General features: G+C 38.5%; 2 protein-coding genes across 13 annotated transcripts in view; one reads left to right on the top strand and one right to left on the bottom strand.

Moving 5' to 3' along the window:
• The window catches only part of BCAS4 (breast carcinoma amplified sequence 4), a 40,716-nt gene extending 29,458 nt beyond the window's left edge, over positions 1 to 11,258 (top strand). For all 3 annotated transcript variants that reach the window (XM_040576444.1, XM_040576443.1, XM_040576445.1), the window contains one exon: positions 10,652 to 11,258. In XM_040576444.1, the coding sequence (XP_040432378.1) occupies positions 10,652 to 10,756 (105 nt within the window). In that variant the 3' untranslated portion in view covers positions 10,757 to 11,258. The remainder of the gene's footprint in view (positions 1 to 10,651) is intronic.
• A 3,673-nt stretch (positions 11,259 to 14,931) lies between these two features.
• The window catches only part of LOC121079323 (activity dependent neuroprotector homeobox), a 31,879-nt gene continuing 19,238 nt past the window's right edge, over positions 14,932 to 27,572 (bottom strand). For all 10 annotated transcript variants that reach the window (XM_040576420.1, XM_040576418.1, XM_040576424.1 and 7 more), the window contains 3 exons: positions 22,865 to 22,977; positions 21,290 to 21,382; positions 14,932 to 19,378 (listed from right to left, as the gene is read on the bottom strand). In XM_040576420.1, the coding sequence (XP_040432354.1) occupies positions 16,244 to 19,378; positions 21,290 to 21,382; positions 22,865 to 22,977 (3,341 nt within the window). In that variant the 3' untranslated portion in view covers positions 14,932 to 16,243. The remainder of the gene's footprint in view (positions 19,379 to 21,289; positions 21,383 to 22,864; positions 22,978 to 27,572) is intronic.

Raw genomic sequence — 27,572 nt, forward strand, 5'->3', positions numbered from 1 at the left:
GTACAAGATAGGGACTGACTGGGTGTAGAGCAGCTTTGCTGAAAAAGACCCAGGGATCTTTTCAGACAGTAGTCTAAGCATGAGTTAGCAGTTTACCGCCAACCAGCTTTATTGGGCAATATCAACATGAACATGACCAGTAGATTGAGGGAAGTGATTATTCTCTTTATTTGGCATTTCTTAAAATCCACCTCGAATACCAAGTTTAGTTTTGGGAGCCTCAGTATAAGAAAGATGTTGATAAACTTGACTGAGCTCTGGAGAGGGCCACAAAGATACTGGGGCTGGAGCACCCAGTCAGTGAAAAGAATCTAAGACAGCTGACTTTATTCAGCCTGAAGAAGAGAAACATTACTGGGAGCTAATAGCAGCCTTCCAGTGCATAAGAAGTTACTAAGAAGATAAAGCTAAGTTCTTTGGTGAGGTGCATAGCAGGTGAAGAGGAGACAGTGGTCATAAATTGCACTGGGGGGTTCTGACAACTTGTTCGATGCTGCTGGAACTACTGTAATAAAATGGGTGAGTTTACATACAAAGTTTCATACTGATTAGTTGCCCCCATTTTACAGATAGTAGAGCTGAAGTACAGTAACAGTAAAGGCTCTTATTTAGTCATGTAGACTACAACCAGATGCCTTTCTAGTATGAGCTTGAGCTCAGTCATGTTGCACATTCATACTGTCTGATTGCTTTTTTATCGTCTTAGACAAGGAGTCAAAAGGTTATTTTGTATTCTGGAAATATTGAAACAGAGAGCCAGCTTGGGAAGCAGGCTCTTTCCTTGACTTGGCTACTGCAACAGACTCAGAGTGAATCATTCACCAAGGAAAGGAGGGTGAACTCCTTGTGTTTTGTTGTCTCTCTTTGGTCAATCTATTTTTTTATTAGCTTTATCTGATTCTCATTATAATTACAGACTCCCTTCTGGATATAATGATACCTCATGCTTCAGATAGATGGTATTGTTTTTGTTTGCTTTTGTCTATGATATTACTCCAGAAAGTGAAAGCAGTTTGAGTTTTTCCTTGGGGACTTCAGCTGCTGTTCCATGTGCAAGAGGCTTCAAATGTTTAAATGTCTTAGATGATTTCTATGTTGGTTTGAATTGATTGCAAAGGGACCTATAATTTGAGGTTATTACTATTCTAGTATTGTATGTGCTCGACTCAGACACCGTATTAATAAAGAAAAAAGTGCTCATATAAGTCTCAAACTGACAGCTTTGGAGTCTGCTGTTTATGCCTTAACCCACTGCTGCAGAAAGACTGAGAGATGGGATTGGAACTTTATTTGAGAATCCCTAGCCCTCTACTTTAGCACTTGTGGGGAAAAAGCAATCTAACATCTGTGGATGTAACTTTCAGTCCCCTAGGAACTGGAATGAAACAGTTGGCAAGTGATACATTAGTGAGTAACGAATAAATTAATGTTCAGTATTGGACATGAGTAACAGACATAGATAGTACTGTTGGACTTTGCATGTTTTGTTTGAAGTGCCACTGGATAGTATGAGTACAGCTCTGCTTTTTTTTTTCCTTTTAATTTATAATTTAACTTGTGCAAGAAGGCAGAAAACCTACTTAACCAAAACCTACATAACCCTAATAACACATGGGGATTCCTCAGCAGTTAGGGAATGGAATAAATAGCCTGGAAATGCTGAGTTTAAAGCCCAAGGTTAACACGATTAAGACCACAGACAGAGTTCAAGTAATTTATTGCTTCTGTGCCTCTGTTACAATTACTGAATAATAGAAGTTAGAAACAACTTTCAGAGGTCATCAGGTCCGGTTCCCTACTGAAAGCAAGGTCATCTTTGCAGTTAGATTAGGCTTGCCAGGGTCTTGACCAGTCAAGTTTTGAGCATCTCTGCGGATGGAGATTTTACGACCTCTCTGGGCACCTGTTCCAGTCTTTGAGTACTTCATCAACTATAATCTTTTGCATATGTCTGATTGGTATTTCTCTTTCTGCAACTCATATGAATTGTGTGTAGTTTTTTTGCTGTGTTCTTCTGAGTCAAGTCCAGCTCTGTTTTCTCTTTAAGTAACTCTGTCTTCATCTATTAGATAGTTGAAGACATCAACTGTATTGCACTTCTCTTCCTCAGGCTGAGGAAACAGGCTGTCTTAACCTCTCATCAAAATATATGTGCTCCAGCCCCCAAGCATCTTGATCGTCCTCTGCTGGACTTGGTCCAAGTATGTCAGTGCAGTAAATCCTTTATGAACTGGGGAGTCCAAAACCAGACACAGTACTCTGTATTCAGTCTCGCAGGTACTAGACAGTTCGGAGTGATTGCTTCCCTAAGTCTGTTGGTTGTGCTTTTACTCACACCAGTATGCCACTAGTTCTCATCACTGCCGAAACACCCCGTTGATTCTGGTTCAGCTTGTTGCCTGTGAGGGCTCCTGTACTTTTTTCTCCAAAGCTGCTTTCTAGCCAGCTGTTAACTGGGTTAGGTATCAATTATTTGACCTAATTAGATCTATGCTGTCTCTCTTCAATCACTTTCTTTTGTTTGAAGTGTTGGGTGTGGAGTCCCAAAGGATTTGCTCCATATTTTCTTGGGAAATGAGGTACGGCTAAGCATCCTGTAGTTCCCCATATCTTCCTCCTTGACCTTCTTGAAGATGAGGATGACATTTGGCTTTTTTCCAGTCATCAAGAACCTTCTCTGATTGCCCTGACCTTTAAGATGACAGACAGCAGCCTTACAGTGATGTGAACCAGCAACTTACACATCCTCAAATGCATCCGTTTGGTCCAGTACACCTGTGGGTTTTTCGCTTGCTTGTTGTTTTTACCAGTTTGATGTAAGAGTCTCTATTTGGATCTGCCCTGTCTTACACACCTCCTTAGACTGTACCTCTAGAGAGGGACTTGTCTGAGGGCAGACCTGGCATTAAATCCCACGACAAAGAATGTATTGAGTTATCTCATTAGTAAAATGAGCATACTTGTGTTAGAAGGATATTGTGAAGATCAGATGTCCAGTTTCTGCCTTTTGTGCTCCTGCAGATAGAAATGCTTGGTATTATTGTTACTATTTATCTTAGTTTGCCTCATTCGTTCTTTCAGTTCTGCTCCCTTTTGGCTTTCCTGAAGATTAATACATGAGGACCAGCCCCAAATGTATCCCCGCTTCTTGTTGAGAAATAAATTGAGAGAGTGAGAGTGCTGAAACCAGAGCAAACTGCCTCATAGATGCAGACTGTCAGACCAATCACAAATCGCAACAACAAAACAAATCCAGACTTACTTTTTTTTTTTTAAGGACATGCTCCTTCTGGCAACAGTATATAGGGAAATTGATTATATTAGTGAGAGACTAGATTCATCACTGAAGGGAAGAAAGACTGGTGGATAACATGCCTAAGCACAAGATCTCAGACTGTACAGTTCGAACACAACTTGCTGTGAGGTTCTTCAGAACTGTTGCATCTCTTCTCTGTCTCACGCTGTCTTAGCAAAAGCCTCTGCGTCCTGTTTTTTTAGACAGCTAATAAAGCTTTAAAGCCTTCACAGTAATCCCGTGGACTTGAAGGAAAAAGGAGAAAGTAAGATTGCTTTCAAACAGAATCCTGTAGCATGAATTTACTGAGGTCGGTACTGGAAAGTTTTGTGGGTGCTGTGGTGAGGTCAGATGTCCAGCTCTGCTGACTTCAGCTCACGACAGGCGCAGGTCCCAGAGTCAGAATAGATTTTTGTATTTTCTCAGGAAGAACATTCTGCAATTTATGTTCCTAGCCAAGGCGTGTTCTCGGCTTAAAGAATCATAGATAAATTTCTTAACCTTGCTGACATAGTAAAAGAAGCTGGGCACGTCAAGTTGAGAATGAAGTCCAATTCTTGCAAGTCATACAGGGTAAAGAATATAAGTATAAATTGGGGAGATAAGCATAAAGTGGGCTCTGAGGCTTGTGTTCTGAAAATTGGAGTGGTTTGACACTACTGTTGGCCTCCCTTTCAGAAGCTGCTCTCTTGAAGAGAAGATGAGAATTTACACCCATAATCTAGCTTTTGCAATTAATAGTTTTGGCACCTTAGCACGAACCCACCTATCTTCTGTGACTCCAGGTAGTGTGCCAGACTGAACTAGGATGGCTGCAATGTGGCGACATACTTCCTTCTGCTGAGCCTGAGAGAAAAATAACCTCTGGGAGAGGAATGGGGAGGACAGCTGTAGGCAGTGAAGTTTTAAACCAGTGCTGCAGGATCTGCCAGAATTCCTCTGTCAGTCCTGATTTAAATCCGGGCTCTGCCATGACTTGCTGTCTGTCTGTCATCCAACCTTTCTGTCTCGGTTTCCCAAGGTGTAACAGTGTTTGACTAGTTTGTAAGGCTATTGTTAGGATTAATCTTCGATCTATTTTGAAGTCACTAATTAAAAGGTGATTCCTTGACACTGGTTAAGCAACTTTGAGAAGCTTTAAGAAGCTTCTGAGAATCTTTGTTAGTTAGCTAAGGATAACCCATAGCACTGTTTTTACACTGCTTGTTTCTTCACATTCGTGTAGATGACATGTGATGTTGTATTTTCACTGGAGCGTTTTACTCAGCACGCGCTATAGAAGAACTGAGCTCATTTGTCTTGGCACAGTGGGATTGCTAGCCCCACAAATGGGAGATAAGAATTACCATGGAAGCCATCCAAAACAAAAGAGGTCTCTGATGTGGCAGCAGTGCACGTCAGACCCCCTCTCCTCTGTTAAAAATGTCCTTATTAAATTATTTTCTTGGTACATAGCGAGTGTTTAACGGATGATAGTATGCCTGAGAACAGAACTGTAGATTATCTCATGTTTAAATATGTATGGATTTAAGGTTCAAAAGAAGTCCAAAGACATTAAGCAATTTTGATGGTGGCTTGACTTACTTTTTTGTTAAGAGGAGCTGCAGGAGAGAAAACTTTTTTCAGGCAGTATGAGATATCTGGACAATATTATAGCAAACTATAAGTGATTAATGCAGTGGAAATGTTGGGCAATGAAATGACTTTCTAGTTTAGAAAAAATCAGATGTATAGTAGGTCAAATGTCAGTGCATTTATATAACTGGCTGGTAACAGCCCTTTCCGATGGGTGCAGACTGTTCGGCTGGGTGATGCGAGGCCTTTTCAAACTCTGACCCACTTTCACAGACTGTTCCATCCTCAGTCCCAATTCAGAGTGATTCCTTCTGAGAAGAACGTGCAGGTGAGGATTTGTTGTGCTCAGCATCAGAGCTGATGTGTGAAAAATATTGTGACTATTTCATAATTTTCCCAAAAGTATCTCACAATGGGCCACTAGCACTGTACTAGATGGATTGGCAATAATCAGAACAAGACTGGTTAGAAGAGTCAAAGTTGCTAGTTTTTTATTCTTAAGTATTTTTTGATGTTGAACTTTAAATTTATTTTAGTTGAAATTGAAAATATTTTACCATTGTTGTATACAATTGTACAAAAATTTAAGATTGATAGGGACCCAAATCAACATTATTGAAATTTTGCTGGAAAATTTTGGCCTTTTAGTTAAAATGAGGATGTTTGCCTGATTTTGGAGCCACCAAAAAACAGCTTTCAGTTTTTGCCTGGTTTTGATCATTCCTACAGTCTACATATCGATCTTAATACCCCTGAGAATGACCAAATCTGGAAAATAATTTTTGCCAGACAGGCAAGAATCAACTCTTATCTTTGATAGCAGAGTTTAAATTGCTGCTGCAGGTTTCTGTAGAGAAGTGCTCCTTGAGCTGCGCTCTAGGAAGCTTTAGAGGTCCTTCACTGGAAGCTAACAGCAGCAAATATGTTTATTGGTGTCAAGGGAAAGGTGTTAGTGCTGCCTCAGGTGGTGGGCAGCAGATGTACGATAAATGGCTTCAGGAGCTGCGGAGACATGAATAGCACTGTAGGCAAAGTCAGCATCACGGCCCAGCAGTGTGGACATAATATTTTATTTTCATAGCTTTGAAGAGGCAGAACTGACCAGGAGCTCAGCTCAGGTGGATGAGGAATAGCTACTCCAGTACAGCGATTGTTAATAAATCCGTGTGAGTTGAACTACCAGGGCTTTAAATTGGGTAGCCTTAAAGGAGGGTTTTTGTTTGCTTGCTTGCTTGTTTCTTTATTTTTTTAAAGGGTAGGGTGGTGTGTGTAATCTGGCATGATTGCTGTATTTTCTTCAAAGTAAGAATGGAAGTTCAAGTTACTGGCTAAGTTTCCAGAAATTCAGCATGTGAAAGGTTAACTTCTTTTTTTCTGTGGGAAGTAATATCCCTCCTCGTTTTCTTAGGTAATCTGCTATTTTCTGTCTGTGAAAATAGCTCAATGTTTTAGCTGATAATGATCAGGCACACTGCAAAAGCCCGGATAAACATACTGTTTGGAATAGGGTCAGAAATCTTCACAGTGATGCCGCAGCTTTCTGCTGGTGCCCTTGCTGGCTGTGGCAGTGCCCCTGCACCCCAAGAAGACCCCGCGTCCTGTGCTTGTCCGGCTGCTTTTGTGATGGGCTCCCAGGTGAGGGGCTCCCAGACGATGGGCTCTGTTCCTGCTCTGTCCGGAGGTACAGAGGGAAAGAGCCAGGGACAGATGGATGAATTGTCTTGCTGGGCTGGGCTCACGGCCCCTCAGGGGTGGATGCCCTACATCTGCCTTAGAAAAGCACTACCAAAGTGGATTACTGGAATATCTTTTAGATACTTAAATGGAAAGGCAACAATTTTCTGTGTCCACATCAGGATTCTTGCAGCTCTTGCCTTCAGTGTAAGGTTGCTGTGCAGGAGCTGAGGCAGGCTGACTGAAGGCTGCCTATGAAAACGAAGCGAAGTGAGCCGACACATTCAGCCCAGCATTTGTATTTTTTCTTCAACAGAATGTGGAATCTGCCTGTGAATTAAACTGTTTCCCGGAGGTGATATAATCTCTAAGTGATCACCTTTTGACCCAACTTTGCCGTTCTGATGCTAGGTTGCAGTTGTCAGAGTAACCACAAAGCTCTTAAATGGGTCATTTTTGTACTACTCTCATGTCTTTTGCTCTCCCAGCTGGGGGCTTGCCTTTTAGGGGCTTCAAACTGATTTTCTCAAGGGGTGCTTTTAGTGCCGTAGATAGTATGTCACACAACTTGTCTCCCTGGATGACGGCTGCCTGTCGAAGAGTAACGCGCTGAAGTCTCTGGAGCTGCCACCAGAAGTTTTAATCTTTCAGGCATGATTGTACATGCCATTTCAGTTAGTTGCCTGCAAGTGCAGAATTACTGTGTGCACTTTATTTTTCAAAAGCACTCTCAAGTGCTTTAATCTTTTCATTTCTACTATTTCATCTAGCTTCATCTAAACCTGTTATTCTTCCTTCCAAATGCTAGATTCCTCTGTAATTTCTTTATTCCTTATTTCCTCAGTTTATTCACTCATTGTTGGATCTTTAAGTTAACGGCTTCCACATTTGGGAGAAAACCTGCAGTGGTATGAGGCATCCCAACAGAGCTCTGTTTCCTGCTCATGTTTCACTGACTTTCCTACTTGTCAGCTTCCTTTTCCTTGTTAGAAACTCCAAGGCAGTTGCAGATTGGGCTGCAATGATGCCTAGATTTAGATAGATATGTGTGCTTTGTATTTCGTGTTGTTATAGGCTGTGTTTTCTAAGGGAACTTCATTGGGGTTCAGTAGTGCTGGATACCATTCTGTGATGCTAAAACGTGTATTGGCTTGAAATACCTGACGTCGTAAATGTTCAGTTTTGAAACGTTGAGCGAGCTTACTGCTAGTGACAGGTGTAAGGCTTACAGCTCTCTGTCAGTACTGCTGCTGTAATTCAGGTGCAGTGCAAAGCTGCTGGACTGGGCTCAGCTGTCTCAGACCTGACCTGAGACAAGTTAGAGGAGAAATAAGGATTTGTGTATCAGCACGCAGTAGGTGCTATAGGCGTTCACAGAGGCCAGTGAGATGACAGCACCTTGTCCTGAGGCCTTTATAGCCTGGATTAGACATAAACATGGCTTATGGCCACCTGGCCTTCAGCAAACTGCTGTTGTAGGCACTGCCACCAGCGGTTTTACTTTATGGTATGGATGCCATCCTAATGAGAGCACCAACTTTCTAAGAACCATAATCCGGCCTGTATTAGATTGTGACAAACACGAATCAAATGATCTGGAGGTGAAAAGCCGTTTGTTGGCACTTAAGCCTTTATTTTTTTATGACTTTAATAGGCTTTGGAATTTCAAGCCACCCCCTCTCCTCCCGTTTTTCTTTCCCCCTCCTTAGCTTGCAACTGTATTGCTTTTTCTTTAAGCTTCAAAGCAGCCTGACCACAAAGGAATTATTTCATCTTCAGTCTGTGTGATGTGTGCAGCATAGATTCCCTGTGCCCTTGTCTTTTAACCCTGTAAGGCATTTGTACCATCGTGAAGGAAAGCTTTTCTCAGAGCTGTTCCTTGTAAAGTGTTGTCAGGTTGTAGGGATTGGTATCTTTGCCTCTCATTTACTATTGAGAGTCCATGCATCTTAGTACTGCACTGTGAACGCAGATTGTTACAGTTTGTTTTTTCCTCTCCTTTCTGTTTTGCAGACATGAACCTAGTTACCAGTAGTACTACATGATCGATTCAGATTCTTTATCTTCTCTTACTCAGTGGTTTTGACTGGCTGCTGATCTTAAATCTTAGGTGGAAAAAAATTGATTGCCTTCTACATTAAAGATTCTAGAATTCTACCCATTAAAAGGAGCCTATCTCCTTCTGCTTGGGTCTGCACATAAAAACCGCAAAACTACATGCGTCTGTTGATGGTTTGCACTGTGTTTCTCTCCCATAGCAAGGTTTGTATATTCTAATATCTGGGAAGTGCCCTCCAAGAATGTGGTCTTGTTCTCCTAGATGTGCAAACGGAGAGTTTGTCAGCAGAACCCCAGTCATCCTGACTGCTTTGACAATGACAGCAGAGCAATGCAGCTTAGGTAACTGGCTCCTAGGTTGTTACATAAATGAATATTTCCTTCTTAAATCATGCCAGTATGTGGAGAAACAGCATCTGTTCCCATGAATTAACAGTGGAATATCAAGAAATTTATGTAAACAGAATTGAAACAGCTTGGAACACATAACTGAAAATTAAATACAGATAAATGTGAAGATTACATCTACCTAGTAAACTGTTTTATGGAAATATACATTACATTTAGAGCCTGAAGACCTTTAGCTTTATGGAAGGTTAGGTTCTTAATTTGCCATTGAGACTGTGATTTTAGCTAGAGGTTTGAATAGTTGCACTGTAGAAATATTATTTGATCCTCCTCAGTACAGGATTAATCAATTATTTGAATTCTTCAAAAACCCCACAAGCAAAACTAAATCCCTCTCTATATTTCTTTAGTCAGTCTTTTCCAGTGTTACTAACTAATTTGCATTTTCTGTGCTTTAAAACTGATTTCCCCTGTGTTCTACTCTATTTTTAACTGTTCAATATTAATCCAGCTAAGGTGATTGCTAAGCTAAGTCTATAGAATCAGGTGTGAAAACAAACAACTTTACATTTTCAGAATTGTTTACAGAGCCAGTTTTCTTGTATTGGAAAATAACTTTAATTATGAGATGCTGCAGGTTTTTTTTTTTTCCCCATCTCTCTTGTAAAAGAGATCAAGAACACACACGCAAATATAGGTGATCAAGAAGCCACACACACATATATATATCGTCACCTGTATTTAGGAGTAAGATTCATTTTCGCCATTGTTCATATGGAATGCACCTGGTTTGAAGTTACTAGCTAGAGGTCCCTCATCTTTTCACAGCATTATGGATTCCCAAGATATGTATTGCAAAAGCAGGAGATTAAATGAACAAAAAATGAACAAAAACATTTGTAACTTTACCACCAGTTCCTGATGCTCTTAACTGTTTTAGAGTAACACGTTTTGAAAGAAAGCTGCTCCCCACCCCACCCCCACCCCCCCAAAAAAAAAGTATTTGGCATAAAGGAACAAACATACTAAAGCTAGTTTTCTGAGGAATTTAACTTCCCCCAGTGCTAAAATTTCAATGTGCTATTTAAGTATTGTAGTTACAACAGTCTGTGGTTAAATATGCATTCTAGGATGCAGGGTGCAAAATCGAAGTAAATCACCAGCATATTCTTGTGCCAGAGCAAGTAGAGAACTCATTTTAAAAACAGACAAAACCACAACTTTCTAATGGTGGGAAGTATAGTATCCTTCGTGAAGTAAAGCAAAATACAGAGTGGAAGGCTTTTTGTTTGTTTTTGAATTGCAGCTTTAAACAATTAGCTTTAACACTAAAGGAAACGGATGTTGCGAGATATGGTTTGCAAACATGGTTCATCATGAAGTCATTTTCCATTTGGAGCCTACCATGTCTTTTGCCAGAGCACACTAAGTAGTATTTTTGTATTCAAGCAATTTCAAAACCTGTACCTACCTGTACAGTGAGGTAACGGTTGACAGCAGGGTACCTGCTCTCCATTCTTTTGATTGACATTCATGCAAGCTACGAAAGGTTTAATCAAGCCACTTCATCATCCACATCTTCTCCTTCATTTGGTGCACAGAATGCAACTCCAGCGCATATACTTACTATGAAGAATCCCTCAAGGTATTATTTCCTGTTATTTAACAATAAGATTAATTTCTGTCCTGTTCTTGTTTCAGAGTCGTCCTCCATCAGTGGCACACTCCTATGATCTGCCAAAACTCTACAGAACTGAAGACTATTTTCCTATGAACTATGTAGGTACCAAATACCCAAACCACTAATTTGTGTCTCCCAACAGCTTTTTAGGAAAGGCTGGGTTTGTTCTTATGGCTCATGCTTCTTTCTAATGACAAAGTAACCATTACATGTCAGATCTTTGTTTAGTATTTCTGTGGGAAGTTAAAGCTTTCCAATCGTACTGTGGCCATACAGACATTTATTCTAAGATTTGGTCACAGTAGTTTGCACTATAAGCTTACTAAATCAGCAAAGAAAATACACAAAAACTTACTTTGTTTACCCTCACATTTTTATAACTAAAATGATCAGAAGGTTGAAGAGTGTGCTAGTATAGCACGCTAAAAGTATCAATACAATTTGTTAATACTGCCAGCTTCACAAATGTTCGGGTTTTACAGGAAAGCATAAAATCAATATCAGAATTTAAAAATTCATAAATCACACGTGGCTGGAGCTTCCAGCACTCTTCTTCAAATGAGGGATAGGGTTTTAAAAGCTGTTGTGTAACGTAAGTTGAATGGTATGAATAAACTTTCTGCAAAGTTATTATGGACCTTTGGATGTGCCATTTTGTAATGAAGATTCTATTTAACCAGCACCAGAAGGAGAATAGTTCAACATCCCACCCGTAGCTTTTTTTTTTTTTTTTTGACTGCAAAATACGTCTAGGACAACCAAAAATACCCCACTCGCTTGTCTGAATAGAAAACACTAGAGATGGTTATATACTTAGTTTAGAAGATACTCGTCTTCCTTATACACAGAAAATCTCACTATGGCAACAATAAGGGGGTATTGGCTGAGATGGTAGATTGCTTCTGGAAAATAAACAATTTTAGATGATTGGCTTTGCATATAGTACAATTTGGAGAAATAGAAATAAATGCTCTTTAATGGAGGATCCAATGTAAATACTGGAAAAGGAGAGAAAAAAAAAGGGAAAAAAATCTTATGGTGAAAGTAAAGCTGCATGGCTTTGAGTAACCATGGAGACCAATGCTTTTCTGATGCAGAAACAAATGAACTCAACCTTTTCATATTTATTAGTGGAACTGATGATGAAAGATAAAGTTGAATTAAAATATAAAGCAATAGACATACCTAGTCAATGTCTCTGCCACTGCAATGCAGGTTATTGAAATGGATTATTACAAATTAACTGGTATTACAGAGAGGAAAATTAATTATGAAGGTAACAAAATAAATACTCTAATTATACCAACCCATTTATCCAAATAGCAGCAACTTTATTATCAGAAGTGAAGAGACAGTACAGACAGCGTACTCCTGACTTTTTTTTTGGTTCTGATGAAAAATTGAAATAAACTTATTTTAGTAGTGTTTGTTAATATATGTACTACAGAACGGATTGCTGTATTAGTGGATATTTGAAATTACTAATTTCTTGGTGATAATGATAGAAAGTTAGCATAAAAATACTGGGCAAATATTCAGGTTTCTGTCTTGACAAAGGGTCAAGCATTAATTGGCAAGTTCTTGCAGAAATGTTTCAGCCGGACAGAGGATGGCAGTGTTAAATGTCACTTGTTCAGTACGATTAAGAGCTTGTGAAGTACAACTTCAATGCAGATATTTCTGGAACATCATGTAAAAGATTTTGACTGAATACAAATGCTACTGTAGATAAAATGTTAATTCACAGTACCCGAAGGAAAATGCTGAGATCAAGTGTGACATTAGTGTATGGTGCTGCTGGTAGAAAACTAGTTTAGCCAAAGCTGTCTCTCTGTCACTGCTGGAAAATAACTGTTTAGGTTGGATGAAAGCTTGTGTTCTGTAACCATGCTTCAAGGAGGGAGGGGGAAGGGATGGAAGCAGAGGAGTGTAGTAAAGAACTGGGAAAAGTGTCCTTGTTGAAGCAGTACGTGTCAGCTGCGGGTCAGTGCAGTAAATGATGGTCCAAAATTACTGTTATTACAAACCCATAGAAATAGATTGTGTCATATAAAAATGCAGCTACCCCTAACGATCTCAGGCTGTCCTCACCTGTCTCAGGCATTTGTCAAAAGTCAAATTACCAGGCCACACTTAGATATTTTGTTGTGCAAAGCTGTCTTGTGTCTAGAAACAACGTGTATGGTAATGTCCTCCTGCTTCCTCACACAGTTAAACCTTCAGATTTCAGATAACATGTTTAGGATGGAAACAAAGTTAACTTTGCTTCAATTCAGGTGAACTGGCTGATGCAAATTATTTAGCAAATTCTTAAGTTAATGATCTTTCTGCTATATTGTGCTGGCCAAAGCCTGGACACAGACTAGTGCTTTCAAGGTCTTCTGCTGAAGACAGCAGACTTAATGGGTCAGCTTGAGCTGGCTACTCTGCACGCACAGCTGGCATGTTGCTGGAGTTCTGCTAAGGAACTTTAGTAAGGTATGTAAACATTGGGTAACTTCCACATCACACAACTATAATAGTGCGATAACGTAAAATTATACAAACTGGATTTAAGGTTTCTCTAGTTTTATTGGGCTGTTCCTCTTCTGCTTTTTGACTTCCTCAAAAATAAAATGTGTGGTTTGCCTCAAATCTAGAAAGGAATTCTTGCCTAGACTAATACTAAGATTCTTAAAGTAACTTGTTTGAAATACTCTGTGTAAATCTAAAACTGAAACAACCCCTATCCTTAACACTTCTGGTAAGTACCATTTTTATGCAAGACCTTCCATCACTACATAAAATTGTATTTCTTATCAATGGCATTTTCTGACAAATAAAACACTTCTAACGACTTCATATTTCAGTCTCACTATTCACTGACTACAACCAGGAGCTCAGACTTTGGAAATTCGGCCTTAACTGTAAACTTCACCACTGTGAAGTAACCTTGACGGATACTGAGACAAATATGATGCAGAGTCATAAAGTGATTTTTACGTAACAGATAAAGGTTGCTGTACTACCATTTAAGAGTTTTTGTATGTTTGTTTTTTTTAAGTTTTATTTAACCTCTTAAAGCCTAGGTGAAATGACACACAACACATTCTGAAATGTTATGTATTCAGACAGTCCCTTGTGAAACAGGAACACAACCAAGTATTCTCATCAGGGAACAGCCTTTTCTGGGACTTCAAAGAGTTGGTGTTGCTGGAAAAGAAATGCCACCTAACTGACATCTATAAAGAATAGATGTTAAGTAGTGAAGTCTCATTTGACTTACTGAAAAGTTATTTTCAATAAAACAGATTATAAAGCCTGCTAACAAAACGAGAGTTGAGGCTCTTGTTTTCTCTTAAGGCAGAGAAGCTCCAGGAGGAGCTCGTCCGCTGATGTAAACATCAAAAACATTTTTCCTGTATTGTTCCTAAAACTTCTTAACACTTTAGTGTATCAGTAGGACCCAGTCCAACATCCACACCTCTCAGTTAAAAAAGCAGTATGAAAGCCTTCTGTGAAGGGGCAAGAAAGATCCAAAAGCAAAGCTAAATAATCTTCAGCTAAAGGTAACTGTTTTCAGACACAAATAACAACAAAAAAGGAATACTCTTTCCAAAGAATGTCAGCAGCACAAGTTAGTTGCAGAACAGGAGAACATACAAATATTTTGGTATTTGGATTATACAGTGGCTTGTTTGTTATAGTAGTGGAAAGTACAGTTTATACTTACCCAAAATTGCTACAGGAATGTATACATTTCTAAAAATCTCTGTGAAACAGTTTTGCTATTTAAAATGCTGAACAAAACTATTTCCTCCTTTGTAACATTCATGAAAATTTCACAGGTAAACTTAATTATTGTTAAGAAAGTAATTTGTTATTTTATTAGACATATGCCTAAATCAGGCTCATTGCTCTGCTTAACAACAGCTTTGTTCTCAACACAATTAAATTCCCTTCTGTAACTGATTATCTCAGTAAAGTTTTGGGTATGTAGCTGTCTTGTATTGCACACTTGCCAAAATGCCAAAATGACCAAACCAATAATTTTAAATCTTTAACTGATTTTTATGTTTTTAAGTATTCAAATTACTTTTTCTTCAAATCCAAAAAAAAGGCTGTAGCTTGCAAGGCATGTTCTTTTGTGTTTAAATAGTAAGTATTCAGATACCTTCCCTATCATGTACCCTGAATGCACAGTGCTTCAGAGGGAGACATAGTTCTAGGTAACTTTTTAATATGTGAAAGTGATCTTCAATAGTATATAAAGGGATGAAAAATGCAAGTAATTCATAGACTGTTTCTCAAGGATGCAGAATTACAACCACTGTAACTTTATTTATAAAGTAGTGTTCTAGAATGCTAAAGACAAATTCAGACAAAGTTAGTTTTGTGGGATTTTTCAATGTCCTTGAAGAGATCAGTCTATCCAGTAAGAAAATACTATACATACATGCTCCTGCAGAGCTGTGGAGCACTTTTTGGACAAGGGAAAAAAAAGTAGCACTCTGGGATTTACCAAACAGGCATGTGGCACTTGCATGTAATAAAGCAAATATTTACATTAAGCACAATACAGCAATTTATTTAGATGCTTAAATGAAGAATACAAAGGGAAATAAAGATCACAAAATTATACATACTACAACAGTGTGTCATATATTAGATGGTATAAATGAATACAACACCTTGTTGGTGTTAACTAAAGATAAAACTAAATATCCAAAACACAGCACTTTTGTTTCAGTGTGCTGCTTCAACACAATACACTTTTATACAGATCTAAAAGGTGTCAAAATTAGTAGCTGCAAACTTGTTTCTTGCATGTGATTTTTCTTTTTTAGCTTAAAAGATTTCAGAAAATGGCTCTGAAATACGTTTATCATCAGTTGTAATGTCAAGGATATTCAGAACAAGAAAATTCTATAATACAATAGAGTCCAGATATATTTTATGTTGCTGGCCTCTGTTTTTGAGATTGTACAAGGTTATGTGCAAAAACTAAGTTTGTCAAAATTCATACTATAGCAGTTTCAAGCTTTTGCTAGGTAAACTAGATACAGCATTTATTACACAGCAGGGCAACACTAAAAAAGAGAAACAAATCTATGATGGGTACACAAGAACAATTTCATAAGCTTCACTTGAATAGGTCTAAAAGACTGTACAAATATACATTTCAACTATTCAGAATGATACATGAAAAAAATCAATTTCCCCATAGTCTACTATACACGTTGAACTGGTAGTTTGTATGTTGGCCCTACACTACCATGTGAAAAAGGGTAATGTTTAAAAAGACATACAACTGAACATGTACAAGAGTGAAATAAATGTTGAAAATGCAGATAAAACAAACCTCTGCTTTTCTCTGTGTGCATTCTGGAGCCACCAGCTTATCTGTTTTCACATTAAGTTACCGTGCTCGTCCCAGCAGGTATTCTCAAGCAAGATTAGCCAACAACATCCTTACATAACCACTGGAGTAACAGCGGCCTCAAACACCACTCACCATGACCTAGCACTTGAGAGGCAGTACCAGTTAGAATTTAAGCTTAGCAGTCATACTGAAATGAAAGTGTTTAGACAGTTGTAGAGTGGCCATTACTGACACTTCTGCATCAAGCAGCTTATGCTTGCTGGCTACTCAGCTCCACACCAGTTAAGCTGCTGTGAATCGGTTCTGCTACCCCGTCAGTCACACTGTCAAACTGATCTCCGTCCTCACTGTCAATTGTGCTATTCTGCCATTCCATCTGCTGATTTGACAAGCTCTCCTCAATCTCTGATGCGTTTTTCCATTGCGACTGGTCCTTAGACCAAAACTCTTCTACTTTTCCATAGGAACGATTCTTCCACTTTGACTGTTCTTCATCACTTTCAGATCCACCCTCTTTTGTCTCAACAGTTGGTTTACTGCTACCAGCATCTTCACTTTGGGAGGATTCATCTGTCCACACTTCTGGTTTTACTTCAGATGTATTATCTTCAAAATCTGAAACCTGCTGAGAACCAGGCCCACTTTCAGACTGTGAAGCTCCATCTTTCCATTCAACAGCATCATCTTGCTCATCCTGATCACCTTCGCTATCTGAAATATCACCCACCAGTTTTGTTGGCTCTTCAGCAGAAATCTCTTCGTATTTAGAGCTGTCCTCTTGTTTTTGATCAGACTTCTCTGGAGACTGTAAAGTATTTTCTTCAATGATTTCCTTGGATATGCTGTCATCTGGGTTCTCCACTGTGCTATCAGAAGAGGCTTTCCCACCAATGTCAGAAATATGTGGACCAAACGGACTACCGCTTTCATTGTATTCCTCTTCTATATTCTCATAGCTGTCTGAGGAACTTTCATTGTCTTTTTCTATGTTTATTTTTTTGTCAACAGTCTTACTAACATTGACTCTGGAATTCTTTTCATCGTGATTTTCAAACAGCCATTCAGCATCAAAATCCATTTCATGTTTAACTTTGTTTAGTTCTTTCATGTTGAAACCAAGCAACACACCAGGTTTATATTTTTCACAATCTCTAACACATTTCTTCCTTTTGTTGCTAAAGTGAGACGCGATATCAGACTTCCAGAGCCACAAACTGGCAGCCAGCTTTTCAATCTCTCTCCTAGTGGGATATGGTTGCTTATTAAAATACTTTGTGAGAAATGTTTTCCTGGCTTCGTAGGAATCATCTTCATGACCCTTGGGGTCCAATGCTAGAACTACAGGTTCTTCAGGCTTCTCCTCAAAGGCAGAGGGGGAGTCGTCATCATCCATTTTCCTTCTCTTCATTAGGGAGAATTCCATGTGTTCGTAAGTACGTTTTACAGGTGCTACAGCTGGAGACTGGCTTAGCCGAGATGACGAAGTACCTTTGTCCTGGCCATTCTGAGTCTTCCCAACACCTCTGCAGTGAACAAGGTGCAGCGTTATAGTTGAGGCAGTCATGTTACTGGTATATACACCAAGGCAATGAATGCATTTGTAGGTTAGCTTTTTCTCAACTGGATGAACTGTCTGAATAACTTGATGCCTCTCTCGTAAATGATGTGCAAGTGCATCAGAGATGGGTCCTTTTAGGATTGAAAAGCACAGAGGACAGAGAGTTTTCCCTACGTCTTTTTTGTAGGGAACTGCTGCTTGTGGGGAACTTTTTACAGGTACATCAGACTTCTCTTGGATTTTCGGCTGTGGTTTAGGAGGAACAGGGGGAGTATTCTGAGCATGGTAAGCTACAGATTCAGCAGGAGCATCTCTCAAGTTGTAGGTGGTTACAAGTAGATGTATGTTTGTGTGACTGCCCTGCTGCAGTGTCAAATCAAATGTCAGAGTGGAATCAGTCTTAGGTCCCATTTCTTCATCAACATGAACCATTCGCATATGAGCAGCCATCTTTTCAACATCATTGAAGGTCGACCGGCAATACGGACAAGACAGACCATGTATTAGCATATGATTAAGCAATGTATCAGTGGGTAAATAGCGATTACAGTATAGACATTTGCTAGTGAAATTGTGTATTTTCATTATATAGTTAGCTACTGCAGGCACCTTTTCAGCCTTGTGCTCCTTTTCAAAGTGGACACTATACACGTTTTCAGGAAACAGCTCATTACAGATTGTACAGATTTTCCACTTTTGTGTGGATGATGTATTGACAGCAGAAGGACCTGTAGCAGCTACAGGAGATTTTGAGCCAGACTGACCTAATACTCTTGAAGCTGCCTGTGACTGAGATAATGATGTTTGTTTCAACTGAGCTGATGAAAGAGAGGATGAATTGGCAGACTGAAGAGAGTATCTTGCTGAGGCCTGTGATCTCTGTTCCCCTCCAAGAGTGTAAGGCCTTCCATTGCCACTTGAAAACTGTTTCATTGTTTGAGACTGCTGTGAAAGAGAAACTGGTGCATTACCACTTAAGTTTAGCCTCCCCCCTGGCTGACCAACGTAACTTGGCGGTACTGATTTGACTCCGTAATTGTTTTGCTGTAGGTGAACATTTGACATCATATTCACTCCTGCAGAATTTAACGTAGGCTTTGGTATAGTGAGTCTGTTCATCATCTGTTGGGATGAAAGAGATCGAACGCTTCCAGGGGAAAGGGGACCCATCCTCTGAGGGAGTCCCATAGGCTTTTTATCCTGTGGTTTTGGAGCTATTAACATTAAAGGTTTCGACCTTGGAACCACTACGTTAGTGTGACCTATCATTGCAGTTACCTGATATCCTATACGTTCGTGGTCTTCGATAACATGCTGTACTAAAGCTTCGTATGATTTCGGCATAAAAAGGCATCGTTTGCAGTGAATACTACCCTCCTCCCGGGTACTGGAACTTAATGGAACTGCACCATTGAGCGACTTTTCACCTCCCTTTGCTACGTAAGGAGCAGCTACGTGCTGAAAATGTTCCCTGTAAATGTGCTTTCTAACTATTTCATACAGAGGATCTCGGTAAGTGCACTTCTTACAGTAATAAACAGCTTGTTCTACACTGTCAGCCTGCTTAGGTTTAAGGCTATCATGTTTGCTTTTATCTTTAAAAGTGCTGATGCCTCCACTCGGTGTATTGGCATTTGGAGCATGAAATATTTTAATGTGCGTTTCCAAAGTCTTTTTGTCCGCATTGAAAGTACAGTAAGGACAATTAAGGAGAATCCGATTTTCAAAGTCTTCACTATGAACATTCCGGAAGTGGCTTTTGTATGCTGAAAAGAACTTCGAGGAAAATGGACATGCACTGCAGCAAAAGGGCTTTGTCCGATAGTCCTTAAAACAAACAACAAAGCAGAAACTGAATATGGAAAAGCAGTTTTTAGAAACAGAATTTCTGTGAATTTCTCTAAACAACTATAGTCTCACAACCTACTGCAATCACCTCAAAAATTTAGATTTATTCCCTGCAATTTTGGGCCTAGAGATGAGGCCAAGTTCATCATCTGAATATACATGAGGTGGTAAGTGCCAGTTTAAAAGTCCCTCAAGAGTTTAACCATAAACTCAGCATGCAAGGCTAGATCATAAACATCTTTCTCCTCCAGTCAACAGAAGCTGCATTCCCTGCAGCTGAGCATGAACAAGTTCACCATAATCTCGTTTTTTGGGGGGAAAAGGAAAGCACGATTATTGGAGTAGAATGAGACAGTATCAAGAAGACCTGAGTTACTTCCCATCAAAATCTGCTAAACATTCATAGATGTAAGAGATATAAAACATTAGCTAGTTCAGTGTCTTTAGCTATTACAAACTGTAAGATGAAACACACTCTTCAAAACTTATTTTTGGTGTACAAATAGAGTTAAGCTAAGTTATGTACTAAGGCCACACAAGCCCTTAAAGCAACCATACCTTTTCCTTCTGATCAAAGCACAATCCTGAACTCTAAAACAATCTTGGATGGGGGGGAAGGAAAAAAAAAGGGATATTTGAAAGTTCCATACTTGCCTACTTTCCCTGCTCCCTCAATCTTTGTTATATTTAACACGTTGCTGATGCAGTTCTTGTCATCTGTTGTAACAGGAACTAAAACTGCACTGGCCTCAGATAGCCACAAGCAATCTGACATTTCAGATGAGTTAAGATATGAAATTCACATAGTTACAAACATTCGTCATGTGTGTCAAACATGTTACACACAGATGATTTAAAGTAGCTAGAGCTGTAGGCTTCCTTTGTGTAAGTAGGAATATATGCTTCTGTCCACCTTCTGAAGCCTCACATCTGGTAGGCTGGAGACGAGATACAAAAACTAAAACACTGTCTCCTTTTATATTAAGGTTCTTATTCTGGAATTAAGTAGAAAAAAAGCACAACATCAGTGTATTTTATGGAACACAGTAATAAAGGGCTATTTTTAGACCAACACCACCACTAGAAATCCATCATAATATGGTTTCCCATTTCCTGTAACAAACAATACCCGGTCTTTTCAGATGCTGAAGAAAGGGCTTATTTTATAGAGAGATTTCACACCTTCTCCCTGTTCTGTAAATGCTGGCATTACTCTATATTGCACCATTGGTAGAGGCTATCGCAATCCATACCTTAATACACTGTGTTAAACCAGGAAAATCAAATAACTGTAATAGTATCATTCCCTCCTACTTCCAGCTCAATTCAGATCTCCTCTATTACTGACTCAAGCATCTAAACAGTAAGACTTCTAGTGTCATTTCATTCACTGTGTAGAACTGCATATGTCTAAACCAAACCTCAGTCAGATTATGAGAATCCTCAGATGTGGCAAACAGCTACAATAGTGGAGAGACATGCTGTTAGATAGGTTCATTTAAAGTTTTTCTGAAACGATGAAAACAGATTTAAGAAAAAGGTAACAAAATTAAACAGAAAATACAAAACTGTTGATCTTTTGACTGGAAGGAAGGTGAATCTGTACTAAGCTTGAACACAGATGGCCTATTAGCATCCAGTTGTCAAAGGATAAGATTTCTTCACCAATCATTTCTTCAATATTTGGCTATCAATACTTACTAAAATAAAGACTCAGATCATTGCTTCTAAAAAAAACTAAAAAGAAAAAAAAGGGTTTTGCTGTCCCTTAAAGTGGAGGCAACTGACCAATGGGTAAAACCACAGGAAAAGCTCTTGACATAATTGCAAAATGCCCTTTAATATGAACCGTCTTCAGAACTGGATTTGTCAACATAAACCATTACCAACCTGATTTTTTGTAAGCGATGGGTCCCACAATCCTACATCTTCCCATGTAGTGTTTTTCAAATAAAAGTCATTAGGTTCAAACTGCTTAAAATCCTGGAGAAGGGGAAGATGGGAAGAGAGCACAAATAATCAAAACCCAAGACCAACTGCTCCCTTAAGCAACTCTTGTAAGTATCCATGCAGTCCTCTCTCAAGTGCTGCTGGCAAATAGTAGAGAACATTAATTCAAGGAAATCTGTATATTTAAATGCATTATTTGGAGGTAAATAGTTGTAAATAGTCTCAATAATATAAAACACATGAAGAACTAATTTTTTTCCCTCACACATTCTCCTAATTAGCCCAAGGCTGTCATTACATACCCGCCCTATTTTCAAAAGCAGTCACTGAGATAGTAATAGCTGGCTAATGCTACGCGTTTAAGATCATATAGGTCCTGTAACACAAAATTTGTGATTTTGTTGGTTTTGTTGTTTAAATTTATTTCACACAGAAATTCAGATAAAAGTTTGACTACATGTATGATGTTTTAGTAGCCCAATTCCTGTTAAAAGAAAAAAAAGAAATCTAATTAAATACGTTTCATCTTTGGCATATAAAAGTCAGCAGCACGTAAGGATTTAAAAATATTATTTCCAATAAAATTAATGCTTAAAAGTAACATTGTCCCTATTCACAATTATACCTTCAAAAACCGTATTTGCTCCACCAAAATTTCCCAAATAGGAAAGTCAGGTATTTCTTTCTCTTAAAGGATCTCACCTGAATGCTCTTTAAAGAGATACTAATAGAAAAGACAAGCAAACAAGTCACAGTTCGTTGGGTACTCTAAACAAGTGTATGAATTGACCATACTCTGAAGGTCATGCTCAGGAGAGAGCTGCCTTTTTGAGAGAACAGTTACAAAGTTTGTCCAGCAGAGTAGCTGATACTTTTCCAATTTTCTATTGGAAACGCTACTATTTCCAGTAGCAAATACCTTTCCCTTCTAGAAACTTAACACATGTACACAAGTGATTCTTTAAATTGATTACCTATGGTTCAGCACCAACAAGCATTCCATGAAAATCTCAGAACCATCTTCTATCCAACAAGAACATCCTCTACCACACCTAGTTCTTGCTTTATTCCTAAGTGTTCAGTTAGTAAATATTATTTTTAGGAATCCAAGATAAACAAAGGACAACCTATCTAGAAGATATACCAAGTCAATCATATATAGCCTGAATTGTATCTTGTCTCTGCTAAACTAAGTGTTTACAAGTACGTGTTAGCTCAAGTTTAATTAAATCCCACTTTGTACAGGTTTTAAAAAGGTACAGAGGTAGCAATGCCTGACCAACAAGGCTCAAAAGGAATCCTAGAACCATTCTCAGAAGCTGATGAAAACACAGGATTAAGGTATGGGAATCTGATACAGGGGATTCTAGAAACACCCTTCAAAAATTTACAGTAGAAAATTAACATTTCATGAAACAGGCCCAAAACCAAAAAAGTCACACAAAGACCTCACAGTCCCACCAATGTTTGAGCATTCTAGCTCTGAAGCACTTGGGAGGGAGGTATCATACTTACTTCTATATGTTCTTTACAGTATTCCAAACCAATGTCACTAAGTATTTTTTTCACAGTTTTCCGGGCCTTTCTTAAACTGCCAAGGTTGTTGACAGGAAGTTGGAACATAGTTTCTATTGAAAAAGAAAGTAAGAGAAAAGGTTTAAGTCAAATGTGTTCTGTTCGATGAAGAGTTGCACTTTTAATTATTTTCTCTCTCATTTTACCCATAATTCAGCATCAGAGCTGTACCATTAACTAAGGAAACTACCACATTTTGTCTGGTTTGTTCTTAAATGAGGCTGGCCATAAAGCTAAATACTGACAAACTTAAAAAAGCACGTAAAAAAAATAGATGTAACAACTATTATAGGAGTAATCAGCTGCATCTGGAAATAACTTTCTATAAAGTGTTTGTGTCTAGATGAAATCTACCTCCTATGCTGAGGTACTTAAACCACAATTTATCTTTTAGGCATATACGTTCTAACCGATTTGAAAACTGCTAAGTTGAGCTTTAAGATTTGTGTCAGTCTTGTAATGAATGTAGGAGTATCTCTTCAGTGAGCACGATGCTTCTTGCATTCAACTACAGTCACACATGAATTCTTAGTACTCTACATTGGCCTATGAAATAAGTCAGAGCTTTCCTAGGTTTTTATTTTAGGAATCCATGAATACCACAACAACATATTCTGTGAGCAAACTTTGATGGGAAAACCTTTAGAATGCTAAAGCAGGACTGTTACTTAAGAGTGCCTTGAATTGAGGAAAGTTGAGGTAGGCAAAAATATAACAGTTTCCTCCATTTCCTGTATTTATAGCTGTAAATGTCTGAATAGCTGGTTGACAACCTGTTCATTGTACATTGCTCTTAATAAAATGGGACCTGAAAGCTTGGTTAGAGCCCTTCAGAGATAGAAGTCACTGGAAAAAAAAAATACAAGAGATGGCTTAGCACCTTTCAGAATGCAGCCGGGTATTTTCAGCCTACGAGACAACCCTCCCTTTTAGTTCTCCTTATACAGGTAGCTAATTCCAATTAAACTGCTATTACTGTCTGTTATTGCCTGAGGCTGTCCAACTAAAAGAAAGTCTAAATTTTTAAGATACGCAGACTCCCAGATCCAACCATTAGCACTAAGATTTCTTCCCAGTGCTAACAACTAGCTCTATTTTGCACCTATGGGAGTTCTCAGTCTGCATGTTGCTACCCTTACAGTGAGAACTGTACGTGTACAGTTCTTCTGGAAGGTGGGTAGGGGGTTGAGGTGTGGAGCCAGTAATAAAGAAAGAGGCAGGGTTTTCCTCAAAGAAAAAGGGAGGAAGCTTCTTAAACAGCAAGGAAGTGTCAGAGTTACCTCGTTCACTGGACTTTAATGCTCCAATGCCTGTTGCATAAAGAACGTCACCCCAGAGGACAAAGCTGCATTTTTATCATTAATATTTCTGTGAGCCAGTTCAGATGTTGGTCTGATGGAACAATAAATTCTTATCAACTAAATAATCCACTATATGGGCCAAAGACTACCTACATGAACTAAAAATGGGCTTTTTGAATAGAAGTTTGAAAGTTTTTTTTTTGTTTTGTTTTCAAACACTTTCAAGCAGAAGCCTAGAATTCAGTATTAGTAGAAATTTATAACCATTAAACATTTTAGAAAAAAAAAATCTCCCATTTTGCCATGAGGTGAAAGGCAATCTCTAAGTTACAAGGAACTTACTACAAAATTTTCTCAGAGTACAAAGGATATGGGTTGTGACTACAATAACCAAGTGCCTCTGATCAGACAGAACTCTTTGACATGCACTGTCACACAAAGTCCTCCAAGTATGTGATTAAAAAAACAAAAACAAAAAACACCATGGGCCAGGAAACAAATATTTTGATGTTCTGTATTAACTTCCTCCAAGTGAGATTTGTTAAAAGAATTCAGTATAGCCACAGCTTGTTTTGTTGACCTCAACAACTCTAAATGCAAGTACACTAATTTCTGTGACTGCAAAGGTGTTTCAGCTAGCACTCCTCTCTAGTCTCAATTAAAAAGACTAGAATTAGAAAAAAAAATAGATTCAAGTTCATATGAAAAGTAGCTGATTTCTGTATGTTATCTGACACCTTCCATTTGAGGGAAACTCAAACCACTCTACAAATATGAAGAATTATCATTCAGGTGAAACACTTTATAGGTAGAGTCACTCACAAGTCTGATAATTCATTTACCAACCTTACAAAACTATGGAGAGCACTACTACAGGTACCCGTGGCATCTCCGAAAAGGCAGGAATTAAATGGGTCACAGCAGTAAACTACACGCTGCTCTCAGTTACTGCCTCTAAAGACACTGTATGGAAAATCACGAACTGGTGTTTTTTATGCTGTATCCATTCTCAGCTGTACTCCTTTATAATCAAGTATCTCATATGCAATTATAAAAACATCGAGGCCTCAGACATTCTCCTACAAGGGTGAATATGATCATTTAAATAATTAGACTGATTCCTGTCATCCTTTCAGAATGCTACTCACTCCTGGCTAGGGAGTTTTTTAATCCTCATAAGGGACTAGGAAATAAGGTTTGAATCCGAGTTTCCAACTGCTTGTTATTTTGAAAGCTGACTCAGGCAAACCAGTTATTTTATCCAAATCTGCATTCAAGCTCACGGCTCCGTTACCAGATTTTCTGAGCAAATTCTGAGTCTCTCTTTCCTCTTTGTTCTCTCTCATTAAGAGCCATTTTTACAGACACAAAGTGAAGCCTTTTTTTTTTTTTAAAGAAAATCGCTTAGCATACATAAAATTTTCTACCTCTGTACTGTGTATTAGACTTTGACAAATAATTACAGAACATGCAAAGTCCTGTTCTGCTTTTCTACCCATCCTTGCCCATGCTGTGGTATCAGCTTTACTGCATAAGCACCTCTGGGCAGAGGCTGTATCCTCTTATTGGTACTACACTTAGCTTGCTTTTGGATGATGTAAAATGAAAATAATACCATTTGTGACAAAGAATAAATGCATAAATGGTGAAAAAGCATTTGAGAATATGAGCATATCCATTTGAGCAATGGATATTCATCTTGCAACAGAAATTTGTAATACTTGCAACTTCAACCTGCAGTTTCTTTTCCTAGGCCAGTCACTATGAAATACCTTCCAGTACTAAGCCCACTGTCACTTCTTTCATGTCTTGAAAAGAAATCTGACTTTTGTGATACTAGAGCTACATTAACAGCAAGCCAAGAATAACACGTATTAACAAGATATGGCTAGGCATGCCATTATGACACCACCATATCTGAAAGGATAGAGCACAGATTGGATGCATTATCCTTAAACACAGGTTCTTGATGGAAAGAAAATGGTATTTAATACTCTATTCACTTTCCTCCCCAAACAGAATTGGGAAACATGGCTCTGAACATTAAATTACAATAAAGTTAGCACAGGTTCGCTTCCAAAGCACAGCATAACCATTTATTATTTTTTAAACTCAATAACATCCATTTATTAAAAGCTCTTCTTGCTGCAGTTCACAGAGCAAGAGTGAAAAACTATGAATGCAGCCAAGAAATTAATCACGACTGCATTAATTTTTCTCTAAAAGCAACACAATCTGCATTGCTCTGACTGTTCTGCTTCAGTATGCTTTCAGTAGCTTCTTTGTAAATAACCGAACGCTGAACTTTTTCATCAAAAAAATATATGAAACAGCATAGTCAAGTACGGTCAGGACTTGAATGAACATTTCCTTGGATTTGAAGTTCTTTTGGAAATAATGTCCTAGTAATTTTATTCCAGGATATCTCCAGTTCTTAATGCCTACTGTAGAAAGATTAGTGCAAACATTAAGAAATCTGCTCATTTTGCTCATGAACTTTTTTTTTTTTTTTAACTTGAGACAAAGCAAGAGTCAGTAGAGTTTGTCTTTAGGCAATAACAACTTTTAAACTTGAAAGTCAGCTGCAATTCTCAAAATAATGTTTATTAAGCAGCAGCCTCTTATTTCAATAGAGTGTGCCACTAATAACTTTTTTCCCAAAACAAACAACTGTTTTCTCCTAATTACTGTGCCCAATACACCTGGACATGTCAAACATACCATGATATATATAAACCCAAGTGATAAAGAAAGCAAATTATTTTGGACTGCCTAGAAACAATCTCGGTTATATCTGCAGTATCTTCTTGCCTCTGCCTTCCGCCTGCCTCACAGCCAAGTCTTAAGGACAAGAAATTATCGAAATCTTCCTATCACATCATAATACAGGTTATAATTAGATCTTCACATCTGAAAACTGAAGAACCTTACTTTGCAAATTCTGCCTGATAGCTGAATACAGCTCACCTAATCTTAGCAAAAGAAGCAACCTCATCCTTAAGTTAATGTAGTTCATTTAATTTAGGAAGTTTCTTGACCATTTAATCATAATTAGTGGAGAGCCAGGTACAGCCTGATATCATTATGGTTTGTGACTACACAAAGAGCTTTTAGCATCTCCATTCATCCTCTTCAAACCAGTACCTCAAGTTGTAGCTGCAATATACACAACACGCTACTGGCATATCCCTGAATGTAGACTTTAAAGAGCTGGGATTAAGTCTCCCAAGTCATTGTTTAGGCATAAATGCTATTCTTGAAAAAAGGTATCTTTCACCTGACCAAAAATTCATGTTTAAGACAGGACACTTGGAATACATCTCCTTTACTGTCAAGGCTTCTTACTG

The sequence above is a fragment of the Cygnus olor genome, chromosome 16 (genome assembly GCF_009769625.2).
Source record: "Cygnus olor isolate bCygOlo1 chromosome 16, bCygOlo1.pri.v2, whole genome shotgun sequence".
Taxonomy (NCBI): domain Eukaryota; kingdom Metazoa; phylum Chordata; class Aves; order Anseriformes; family Anatidae; genus Cygnus; species Cygnus olor.